Genomic DNA, 13,471 nt, shown 5'->3' with positions numbered 1-13,471 from the left:
AGTGTAGACTAAGAAATCAAAAATACATCTATGGTGTGCAGACCAGCCTAATTACATGCGGGTTGAAATATCTTTAGAACACTGGGAACCAAAGAATGTATTTATTTGGTGATAGTAACTCATGAAGTTTTAAATATGGTACATTTATTTCTAGCACAGAGAAAAAGTAAGTTTTAATTCTTTAGAAAATTAATGATAAATATGCATATTTAATATTTAGTATTAATATTTAACTTATAAATATTAATTAATATCTAATTTATAAATATCAATTAATATTTAATTTGATATTTTAATATAATAAATCATAAAATATTAATACTAGGTCTGAGTCCTAGTGTGTCATGTGTCAGGGAAGAAACAGGCAACACTGGGTACTCAGAGGCAAAAAAAAATTCTGGCGGATCATTCTATGCTATAAAGGCTTTGAATACAGACGAAAGGCTGGACTTCAGGACATGTATTTAAGGGCAAACCCATCTATATATAGGAAGACACATTACCTGGAGATGTGCCACTTTGAGATGTATTTTTTGTCTACATAACTATCACCACCAAGCATCAGTCTTTCCATCATTATCACCAACCACCACTTCACTAGTACCACAGCTGTGTGACCCTGGGCAAGTCACTTAACCCCCGTTACCTCTCCCTTACTTCTCTTCTGTCTTGGAACCAAGACAGATTATTGATTCTTGCTGAAGAGTATCCTGTAGCAATGAAAATACAAATGTATTCCTCCATACCTTATTTCTGTAATATTTATATAGTGGTTTATACATAGTATCTCATTTTGATCCACATAGGAAGACTTCTTATTGACAGTCTTCATCTATGTAGGGAGCACTTGCAGAAGGGAAATCATGTCTTTTAATGTCTACAAGTAAGAAGAAGATGAACTGGTTAGTGCATCTAAAAGATGTTTATACTGAGATGGTATCAGGCAGCTTCATCTGAGAGAGGCTTCTCTAATACTTTGCTAAATGGATGGTTAGCACCTCTACTTATCGAATGCTGTAATGTATTCATGTTCCTACTCAGACATTTTCTTTATGCCAGACTGTGCCAGGTTTCATATTTATCTATTCACTATTGTTTTACCCCCTTGGTTTCATGTAGATTTTCAGGTTGGTCATGCATGAGATGATGCTAATAGTGAAGCAAAACAATATCATTTGCAAGAGACTCTGCTGGAAACTTAGCACTGTCACTGCTCATTAATGCCACCACTGTATGGTTTATGGAGATTTTCTTTATCAGGTGACCCCTTTATGCAACAGCGTGTTTGCTGCTCTGGAAGAGACTCAAGCCGATGATGGCAGTATGAGGTTTTGATGCCCATATAAAATCTTTTAATACCTTTGTCATTTCCTCTAATGCATGGATTTACTAAAGCCTGAAGGGACTTGGTATTTATAGAAGATGGAAATTGGCATGAGCAGTCAGTAATAAAGTGATTTATTGTATGATATATTTTATGAACTTCATTGTAAATATAATTTTTTAAAGTCAGAAGGAAAACCCTGTGGCTTTATTCTGTATCTATTTTACTTCATGTGAATTAAAAAAAATTAAGTGACTTCATTGTATTTGCATAGTAAATCTTCTGCCCTGTCTTTAGTATTTAAAACATTCAAGACTTATTGATTCCTTGGTAGTACCAATTAATTAGAATAGCATTTCCTTTTCCATTATAGACTTTGATTCTGAGGCTTCCATTGTCTCCTGTTATCTGGCACAAAAGTCTTTTTTTTATTTTATGTTAATATAGTTAAGGGGAAATCATGTTTGGTGGATTTGAGCTATTGTTATATATTTAATTTATTTTAGTGGGAAAGCGTGTTTGCATGTGCTGGCATGCCAACAATCTCTTTCATAATTCAGAGTCCTTTCTAGTCTCTCCTCCACAAAATATAATTATAGGCAGTCATACTTTGTTGAAGTATCAGCCCCTTTCAGTATTTGAAAATGGTCCCAAAAGAAACATGAAGCAAGAAATCATCCCTTTTAGCTGTGTGTGATGTTGACTCTTTGCAATGGTTTTCCTGCTGATATGGGTCATTGACTTTAGCAGGAGTAATAAGCTGTATTTGCACAGAGTGATATTGGTGGGTATGAAGAACCGAGGCCTGGGGTCAGATCTAGTTCTAGGCTTTTTTTTTGTCCATTATCTAGTCATTTCTCAGGGGAGCAAAGTATAGCAGTCAGAACTACTTCCAACAATTGCAGGCTAGGCCGTTTTGTAGCACATTCCAGAAAAGCTTTCGGTAACTTCCTTTCCGAGGATGTGAAGATGCTTTCTATGTTCCCTGATTCTTCCTCAGCTAAAAATTATCTCTCCCTATTTCTCCCTCTCCCTTCCCTAATCCCCTCTATTCTCTTCCCCTCCTCTGTCCCACCCCCTCCCTACTCTTCTCCTTCCCATCATCTCCCCAACTTTCCCTTCTTTTCCTTTTCTCTCCTCTTGAATTCCCCTCCTTTCCCCCTCTTTACATCTTTTCTCCTCCTTTCTCCCCTTCCCTTTCTCCTCTGTCTCCCTTCCTCCCCTCTTATCTCTCTCTCTCTCTCTCTCTCTCTCTCTCTCTCTCTCTCTCTCTCTCTCTTTCTTTCTATCTCTCTCTGTCTCTGTCTTTCTACTTCTTTCTCTGTCTGTCTGTCACACACACACACATACATAAATTGGGTGCTAAGTCATTGGAGGAAAAGGGCTATCATTTCCCCAGGATCAGTCTATATCTTTACACAAATAAGTCACTTAAATAGGAACCTGGGGTTTTCAATTCAATTGAAGATGTGAAAGAAGAGCATTAAGTTTTATCTGAGATTATTCTAATCACAGGAACTAGAGTCCCCTCTATAACATAACCAATAAATAATTATATCCTCTTTACAATTGAGGGGAAACCACCTGCTTTCCATTTTACTTTCATAAAACTTTTTCTTTATACCAAGCCTCAGATTGCCTAACATATCCACCCTTGCTTCTAGCTCTGTCTTATAGCCTTAACTAAAGAAATACAATATTTGTTCACAATGGCAGCTCTTTAAATATTTGACAGCACTGATCATGAATTTCTTTTAGATTAAATGTTCCCATTTCTTTCTACCCATCTTTGTAATAAATGAACTCAAAACCCTTTACTATAAGAGTGTGACTTCTTTGGATTCCCTCTTGCTTATATGACTGTCCTTCGTAAAAAGTGGTGTCTAGACATAGAAAGCTAGAATTCTTGTAGTCCTCTGTTCTTTTGAAAAAAGAGAAAGATTTTACTTCTGTGCTCATCAGTTTCCTAAATGTGATAAGAGAATCACATCTGTTTCTTCCTACCCTTTACAGAATAGTTATAATTGTAGCTTGCAGGCCATAAGCATGGGTCTCTTTGAGTTTGAGTTAGTTAGTTCCTGGCCTATTTAGTACATTTTAGGTTGTGTTTCTGTGTGGGTGCAGTGGGAAATAAAATATCTTTGGATGGTTCTGAGGAGGGGTGTGAAGAGACTGAGCTGCCAGATATAACTCTATCCATAGCATGAAGCATACAGTCTCAAAAGGTCTTCATGGGGTGGGAATGAATTCAATTCGTACCCTTAAGGACCTTCCCTCACTCAGCCAGTGGACCACCGAAGTATACCTAGATCTTTTTAGAACTCAAGGACAACCTGATCGCCTAACTGGACATGAGGCCAAAGAAGGTCCTGGCGACCATGCCTCATACTAGAGGTTATCCTAAGGCCCTGAAAAAATGTATGCATTTATACATACATAGATCAATAAATAAAATTATTTGAATTGAGAAAGACATACTAGAAAGTACTCAGAAAATATATTAGGAAAAAGAAAACCAGATTAATATAATACTATTGTTTTTACTGGATGCTTAATACTGATGTCTTTTTTTTATCTCTAATTATATTATTCTACATTTGTAATATTCACATGATAAATACTAGTTCTGTTCTGATCTACTCTTTATTCTCTACAGGAAATGACAATGGTGATACCCTACCTGAGTCCATCCCATCAGCTCCTGGGACACTGCCTCATTTCATGCAGGAGCCTGATGATGCTTATATTATAAAAAGCAACCCCATTGCCCTGAGGTGCAAAGCCATGCCTGCAATGCAGATTTTCTTCAAATGCAATGGGGAATGGGTCCATCAAAATGAACACGTGTCTGAAGAGAGCCTGGATGAGAGTACAGGTATGACTGTGGGCCAATGAAATGTACTCACATAGTTCTTTCAAACAAGAAACTGAATATATTTGTACGGGGTCATTAACTCCACTAAAGTCCTCCTCTAATTCTCATCATTGTTTATTGAAAGCTGAAAAGGTTTTATATTAGGACCTGTGCTTTTCACACTAGAACCAGCCTAGCCCAGTGAGCAGAGGCTACTCATTTAGAAGGCGACCATCAGATAGTGATTGTATTTTGCCATTGCCACTCCTGCAGACTCGCTACTGAAAAAAAAGGTCTTGCTTTGTGCTAGTAGATGGACTGTCCATATACATGAAATCGTAAATCTGAATAAATTCAATTCAACATATATTTATAAAGCAACTACTATAGAACATTCTGCTATGCACAAGGGGAAATACAGAATTTAGGTGACTGATAGCCCCTGTCCTCATGGAGATTTTAGTCATTTATAAATAAAAAAAAACAAATATGGAGTATCCCAAATGTCTTTCTGCACTTGTAAGCTATTAAAGATTACAATTGCACTAAGAATTTTGAGACATTCAGAATATAAAATATTAATACAAAATAGTACAGAAGGATTACATTTTTACAAAGTGCAGACAATTGCTTTATGAGACCAACGTTAGGAGGACCATTATTTTCTGGGAATATCATCTGGAAATGCTACACAAATAGGGAGTAGAATGAGTAAAAAGCATGGTGATTATTAGAACCTAGAGGAAATGTATTCCAAATGGATGGGTTCAATGTAATATCTCAGAACTTTTGTTTCATTTGATTTATCTTATTATTAGTTATTCAAAGCATTTTTAATTTCATATGCACATGAACATGTATATGTGTAATTTTATGCTCTCATATGCATAATCAAGAAGATATAATCTTTTGGTTAAGAATGACATCTAAGATAAAAATGGTGTTTAGAAATGGGAGAATGTTAGGATAATTAACAGACATGATGAAATCAGAAAGGGGATAAGGTTAGAAACTGAAATAAAAACAGTTTTGAATATACTGAGTTTGAAGTGTCAGGATATATGGAATAATAGAAATCAGGCCTAATTGATCACATTGTGTAAGAAGAGACAGACACCAGAGGAACCATCTTGCTATTTCTTTTTGTATTTACTGGTCCAAAACTCATACTATCTCAGATACATGAGTCAGTCCATACTTCCTCTAGTGGTGAGTACTATTATAAAGTACAGAGACTTTTTTCATTCTACATAACTTAAATTCCCAGTGTTGTTTAAGTCAGTTTCATAATCTTAATGGGGATAGAAAATAGCTGACTCTCATCTCTCTTGCCTTCTATATGTTAATTCTAAATAATACACTGTTAAAATTCCACTTAAAGATTCTTTCTTCAGGCTGAAAAATTCCAGTATTTTCTTCCTCTCTTCATAAACTTTATCCTCTACCTTAATTCCTTTATTATCCCTCAGAAAAAGTCTTTCTAAGGTCCATACACCCTCTTCTAGTGACAGAGCCAGGCCTGGGCTAGTTGTTTCATTGCAGCTACCAAATAGAGAGAAGATAGAGGAGAGGACTTTTAGCAACATATCCTATATGAATTTTTTTCCATTTTTGTAACAAAATAGCCAAATTCCCTTTTCAAAGCATTACACACATGTTCCTTAGATTTCATGGGGTGTCCTCATGCCTCTAAAATGGTTTCAAACTATACTAGGCTGTGCCAAAAAAAGTATATAACATACTTTAAGTGCTGTTAAGTTCATCTCTGAGGTTTCTTGGTGTTTTAGTCTCATTCTTGTGAGTGGATTTTGATAGGCAAGCTAAAGGCATACAGAATTTGGTTTCTTCTCCCTCTCCAGGACACTAGGTAAAGAGATGGAAACTGTTCATTATATAGTATAAAGAAAGTTGGGCCAGGAGTCAAGACCTCAGTGTATTTGCAACTCTGCAAATGGATACCATCACAATCCTGAATGCATCACTTAAACTTTCTCCCTGCATTTGATTCATGTAAAAAAATAAGTGGTTTAATTAAACCAGAGGCATCAAATAGAAATGTGGGCAGGGGATAGGGAGAGAAGTAGCACTAAACCATACTAAGTATCCCAGCAGGCTGAATATTGACAATTTTAAAATGTAATATTATCTACCTTTTGTTTTGTTAAATATGTCCCAGTTATGTTTTAATCTGGTTTGGGTCACGCTGAGAAGTGTTATGGGCTGCATGTGGCCCATGCCTACATGTTTGACAAATCTGAACTCCTCCAAATTCTTAATTATCTTATGATTCTCAAGTGAATTGAGATCCTTCTTGCTTCACCTAATACGAGCTAGGAAGAATGTATCTGCCAAGAGTCTTGCAAATCTAGTCAATTGTACTTAAAATAGATTGAGAAAAGGAGAAATATATTTGTCTCCAGCACAGTAGATACTCTGATAATAGTTACAAAACAAAGGAAAAATCATGAATGAGACACTCAAATTTAATAGGAGATGAAACACAAGAAAGGATCCAGTAGTAAAATCTCGACCTACATGTTCATACAAACATGACTAAAGGTTACACAATGAGCAAGGAAAACAATAGGTCTTGGTAAAAGAAGGAAATTTTTTGCTTCAAGGATAACAGTGGAACTATATGAGATGAAACTCATGACTAAAATGTGTCTCTGAATCAGTATACTTTATTAATTAAAATTTTTAAAAATGTGATAAATAAAAGAGGCTGGCTGGCATTGTATGCTCTGAAGATATATTCATATATAGAAATCCAAGAAGCAGAAAAATAAAGCACAGTGGAGAACATTTGGGTAAAATTAAATGATGAGAAAAACAAAACAGATTTTGTCATCGGTGTATACTATAAACCAGAGATGTCATACAGTCAGGCTATATTACAGCCCACAATACTCCCAACTGTGGTCCAAATCAGATTAAAATATAACTAGGAAAATGTGTAGAGGTGGTGAGGTGTCATATTAGATAGATTACTAGGCCTGGCATCAGGACCTGAGTTCAAATGTGTTCTCAGATGTTTAGTGGTCAAGTGATACTGGACAATTCATTTAATCTCTGCCTCAGTTTCCTCAACTACAAACTGAAGATAATAACAGCACCTACCCTATGTGTTAGCATGCTTGCAAATGAGATATTTGTAAAGGGTTTAGCACACCTGACCCATGTTAGCTACTTAATAAATGCTTGTTTGCTTGTTTTTCCCTCTGTTACCTTGTCTTGCTTCCATCTTCTGTAAACTTATTACAACTGCCTCTACAGGGGATGAGTATAATAAGTATATCCCAAAAAAATAGTATGAGAAGTGATAACAGTCAGAGTGAGATAAGACCAATGAAGAAAGCTAAGGAAAAGAAAGAAACAAAAAGATGTTTGGATTTTTAAGTTTATTTAGCTTATAAGTTCAAAAATGTTGATTCCCCAGGCCACTGAAGCATATTTATCTCTATGTTTTGGATAAATGTTATCCTTTTGTGTCATGGACTCATCTTCCTGCCAAGATGGTTTTACCAGGCTGTGACTGAAAATTCTACAGCTTCATGGAGCCACAGGTCAGAGTTGTCTGACAAGTGGGCACCAGTGGTTCTGGTTCATCCTGAGAATCTCATATGTCCCCAAATATTTCTAGCAATAAATAGACAGCATTGAAAAGATTGGTCAATTCGGAATCCATGTTTGAATCCTAGCTTTATTATTTTTACCTGACTTCATCTTATTTATGCCACTTGAATTTTCTGGATCTCTATTATAAAATGAAATGGACCAAATTATCTTTAAGGGTCCTCCTGATTCTTTATTGTCTTTTGAACTCAGCATTCCCTATGTAGCACATTTTACATTTGACCAGATATAATTGTTTAAAAGTTTTCTTTATAATTAATTGAAATTCATTGAATTATAATTAAATAATTTATAATATAATTATAATAATTTCTTTATAATTAAGCTAAACCTGTAGCATCTGTAGCATACCTTGGTAGCATCTACCCAAATTCTTCCCTCTGGGTCATGTAGAACAATCACACAATAGCTCTTCAAATATTATCTCTCCTTTAGCGTAAACACTTTCAATTCCTTCAATTAATCATCATATGGTCTAATTCTGTATTACCATACCATTTTGTTGATCCTCCTCTGGGTATCTCCTTGTTCTTAGTGATCTTTCTCAAATGTTGGGCCTAAGAATAAAACCAAAGATCTTCAAAAGTTCCATATGAGTAGCTAGTCTTTATATAGTATTTTTAATTTCACAAAATATTTAAATGTTATAATTTAGTCAACCTGGTAGAAAGACATATGCTATTATTACCTCCAGCTTACAGATGAGGAAACTGAAGATACTCAGAAAAATTAAGTGATTTGCCCAGGGTCGAACAGCTAATAAATGTTTCAGGTAAGATGCTAACAGGTCTTCTTGACTCCTGGGTCCTACCTATTTGGCTACATAGTCACCTCTACAAGGGTGGTTGTAAGACCCTAGTCATATTTTCCAGTGCATCCCCTTATGCCAGTTTAAGATATTCATTGTCCCCTCACAAACACCAAGATGACTTTCTACTCCTGTTAGAAGGACAAGAAGTTCCCATGATATTTCTGCTGTGTGTTTACCTTTGTTGAGTGCATTATCCAAATTGCCCAACATTTGTCCTTCTGGAGCTTTATTCTATTTGTTTTTTCCAGTTTATTTAAGAGCTAATTAGTGTTTATTAGAACGGTGCCAAATATAGTTACACAGTTTAGGAGACCAAAGAGATTGTGTGGGGGTAGAAGGAAGAGAGAGGAGAGGGAGAGGGTGATAGTGGGAGAGGGGGAAATGGAGAAGGAGGGAGATTTCTGGAATGATGGTCTCAGTTCCTTTTTGAGTGGTTTCACAGAATTTAGGTAACCATTCAGGAGGAGGACAAAGGAAGAGTTCTAAAATCAAAGAGAGTTATGGAAATTTAGCATTACTCTGTAACTCCTTTTTTGGTACCCCAAAGCAACTTTTGGATTTTAAAGCAAAAGATCTTCCTAACCTCTGAACCATATCTCTCTGAAGCAATGGGTGGTGCCCCAACCCACACCCAATCATGAAGCAAGATATAGTACTGGTGCTATGCAGCCATTTCAAGGACCACATGGTAACTCCTGCCATCTGAAAGACCCTCCTCTTTTCTGTACTGAAGTCAGAGTTCTCCAAATCAGAGGGCCTCGGGAAAAGAATGTTAAGGGGTCTGTAAATGGGAGAATGGGAAGAAAATAGTTCTTTTTGCCATGGAATTGCAGAGAGAGGAGGTGACTAAAAGAGTGGATGTACCCTTCGGGGGTACTGAATAGCTGGCTTGGGGGAAGGTGGCTCAGAGAGTGCCAGCCTGGGGAGCTCCAGTGCATACACAGAGTTGGGTTTGATACTCGTCAAGGAAGCACCAATGAGCCCAAAATCTGGCTATGGAGCTGATGCAGATGCCTTGGGAAGGAGCTGCTAAGGAAACAGTTGGCCTCATGTGAGACTGGTGCATTTCTTTTTTTCTGGACCACTTTTTGTTATTTAATAAATAATTATACATTAAAAAAGACCCTCCAGAAAATTTTAATTTTAACAATTTCATGTTTCTTTCTTAAAAGTTTTGGATAGAGAGAGAAAAGATGGGATAGAACTTATCTTACTAGAAAGGTAATAACGATATAACTCATATTTCTATACAAGGTATCCCCAAAGTCTTTGAGGTTCTGTCCCTGGGAATTAATAATCAGTAGTCAATAATAACTTGTATTTCTATACAAGATCTTCTGTGTGTGCATGTGAGTGTAGATAATTATGAGGCAAAGTAGACAGAATGGTACTCCTGGAATCAGAAAGACCTGAGTTCATATCCAGTTTCAGAGACTTACTAGCCCTGTGATTTAGCCTCTGCCTCAGTTTCCTCATCTATAAAATGGGATTAATAATAGCATTTACAACCTAGAATTTTTGTGAGGATTAAATGAAATACACATGCAAACCACTTATCATAAAAAAACCTATGTGAACACTGGCTATTATTATTACTATTATTTTTTAAAAATTATTGCAATTTGAAGCTTTTAAAGCTTAAACCATGATAGATTGTTTTTTAAATCTTGTAGTTTTAAGCCTTAAATAGCTTAACACTTTAATAATTTCAAGCTATTTAAAGTTTAAAGTTTTAAGGGTTTTAAGCTATTTAAGCTTAAAACTACACTAAGATTTTTTGAACAGCCTGTCATGGTTGCAAAACACTTTCTTTAGGCCCTCAAAATAATACTGAAATTAGGAAGTTCTACTAGTATAATGCACATTTTATTTAGAGGAATAAAGTGAGACTAAAAGAAGATTAATATCTTGATCAGATGCAATTGTTGGCATAGTAAATAGAACTCAGGGTCTAGAATCAGGAAGACCTGAGTTCAAATACAACCTCAGCTAGGTTACCATGGCAAGTCACTTAACCACTATTTGCTTTAATCTATTAGAGAAAGAAGTATAGAACCACTCCAGTATCTTTGACCGGAAAACTCAATGAACAGCATTGGTGTGCAATAGTCCACAGCATCATAAAAAGTAAGACAGAACTGAGTAACTTATCATCATCCTGATCCTGGTCACATTAAGTGTCAAAGACAGGTTTCATATTCCAATTTCTCCTGACTCCAAGGCCAATGTTCTTTCCATGATACCATACCAATATGGAGACTGCTCATGTAGAAGGCCAAGGACCTGGATCTGGAAGGCATGATGAAGGTCACCTCATCAAGCCCCCTTGGCTAGCATTTGAACCAGGTTTTCTGACCCAAACAGCTTTAGATAGACAATAAGAAAGTTATTAATAGATTTTAGAATTTTTAGAGCTAGAAAAGACTTTAAAGATCATTTAGTCCAGCTTCCTAATTTTATAGGTGATGATGTTGAGGCCAAGAGATGTTAATACTTTTTACTTTAGGACTTCAAAAGATATATGATTTCATTAAGCTTTATAAGTCCCTTTATAGGCAGAGATCAAAATGTCTCCATGCCTTTGTAAGTGGTTTCATAAATTGATGTGGCTAAGAAAATCATAACTTCATGGTCAGCCTACTGATGATGGGCTGAAGTTAGCCAGTCCACTTTTTGGATGAAATACATTTTAAGTAGTTAAGACTGTATATAAAACTTTCTCCATTAATTATACCTACAAGAGGTTATGGGCTACTGGTATAGCCTTCCTGAACCCATGGTCAAGTCCAGGTCTTGATACATAATATAAGAGAAATAGTGTAAATTACATTGTGCCATTATATTTGCAATATATAATAAATGAAAGTAAAAGGCATATTTTTCAAGAAGAGAGTTTTATACGCTTGAAAGAGCCCTAGAATCTCAAGCTTATAGTTTTTCCCTCTTGGTGATCTTTGGCAAATAATTTCACATTTAATTTAATAAATAGACATATCATTTCAGAGTCAGTAAGATCTAGGTTCAAATCCTGCTTATGATTCAATACACGTATTGACTCTGTTACTTTGAGAAAGCCATATAATCTCCCAATACTATTAGGCAACTCTCTGTAACAACAGGATGCAAAAAAAGGTTTTGATTTGAATTGAGAGTAAATCCCTCACTGAGAGGCCCATGAATCATCATCCTGGTAAAGAAAACAAAACAAAAGAAAACAAATCTCAGCCTTATTTTTCTCCTCTTTAAAATGAAAGTTTGACTTTTTTGATTAAAATTCCTTCCTGCCCTATAACTTAATTGTCATATTGCTAGTAATATTTAACTGTCTCCAATATCCCAATACATCTGATGCAATTTTTGCATGTCAATTTGGTTACAAATTGAAAGAAAAAGAAATCTTACACATAGCATTTATAACCCTTTCTTTAGAAAAGGAAGAGTTAGGGACAGCTAAGTGGCCCATTGAATTGAAAGCCAGGCCTAGAGAAGGGGTTTAAAATCTGGATTCAGCACTTCCTAGCCGTGTGACCCTGGGCAAGTTGTCTTTTTTAAAAGAGTTTAATAAGCATTGACTCTTGCCCATTGCCTAGCTCTCACCACTCTTTGCCTTCGAACCAATATATAGCATTGATTCTAAGATGGAAGGTGTGAAGAAAAGAAGGAAGGGAGGGAGGAAGGGAGGAAGGGAAGAAGGAAGGAAGGAAGGAAGGAAGGAAGGAAGGAAGGAAGGAAGGAAGGAAGGAAGGAAGGAAGGAAGGAAGGGAGAGAAGAGTTTCTAAAATCTGAGGGAGGCTATTGTAGAGAGTGGAAGAAACACTGAATTTGGAGTCAGGAGAATTGAGTTTAGATGCTGGCTATGCTACTAACCAGCTGTGTGACCTTGATTAAGGCACCTCTTCTCTGGCCCTGACTTTCCTCTTCTGTAAAATAAGGCATTTTGACTGAATTATTTCTATCCTCCCTTGCGGCTCTAAATCCTGAGATCCAAAGGAACTAGAAAACAATAGCCATCCACAGACTGGCTGTGCTTCTATATCCCAATTAGGCCAAAAGAGACAAAAGCCAACTCCCAAACTCCTTGCTGGGTTTGTGGGGCAGAAAGTCCTATCTTCAAAAAGTCTTTGCCCTAGATTTTTTGGCTGTTAATGAACTTGCAATAGAAGAATTCCATTGGGTAGAACTGTACCAAATAAAAGATAGGAAGAACATTGAAAAATGATCAGCCGATGTTTATCATGCCGCCAGCAAATCCTATATCCGCTCTCACTTAAAGACCTTTTGATAAGTATTGCAAGCCAATTTGCTGCTATACCCTCTTGTAATTTCACAACACTCTGCTCTGTTATTGCCTCCCCCCCTTTAATTCCTGGCATTGCTAGGCAACCCCATGTCTCGAAAATAGCAGTGTTGATAAAGCTCTCTGCTACCACGTGAAAATTCCCCCCACCCTCCACCTCTTCAGAAAAAGACTAATAAAAAAGTCACATATTTCAGTCACAGAATGGAGCAAAAATACACAAATACAGACAGAATCTGGAGAGATTATATACCGATTTTTTAGAATGCTGATGTGGAAGAATTCACATTTTTAACAGTTGCCTTTTTGAAAAGAATTTAATAAGCATAACCTTTCCTTCCAAAGCATTTTTGATTGAATCAATAGGAAAGAAATGTCTCTCCCTAAACATTTTTTTTCTGTGTAGTTAATGAAAATCTCTGTCTATCACACATTGCAATTATGTTTTCCAAACTCTGTATTAATAGTGGACCTGTGGAAAGCAGAGAGAGATGAGGGAGGATATTACACACACACACAACATATATATATATATATGTATATATATAT

At 36.2% G+C, this 13,471-nt stretch overlaps 1 protein-coding gene across 1 annotated transcript in view; it reads left to right on the top strand.

Moving 5' to 3' along the window:
* Window positions 1-3,566: 3,566 nt before the first annotated feature.
* Window positions 3,567-13,471, top strand: part of UNC5D (unc-5 netrin receptor D) — a 376,103-nt gene continuing 366,198 nt past the window's right edge. The window contains exons 1-2 of the mRNA XM_044659544.1: window positions 3,567-3,690; window positions 3,981-4,199. Coding sequence (XP_044515479.1) covers window positions 3,567-3,690; window positions 3,981-4,199 — 343 coding nt within the window. The remainder of the gene's footprint in view (window positions 3,691-3,980; window positions 4,200-13,471) is intronic.

This window comes from Gracilinanus agilis, chromosome 2 (assembly GCF_016433145.1).
Source record: "Gracilinanus agilis isolate LMUSP501 chromosome 2, AgileGrace, whole genome shotgun sequence".
In the NCBI taxonomy this organism is placed as follows: Eukaryota; Metazoa; Chordata; class Mammalia; order Didelphimorphia; family Didelphidae; genus Gracilinanus; species Gracilinanus agilis.
Note: the sequence above shows the minus strand (reverse complement) of the source record. Positions and strands in the feature narration are given on the sequence as shown.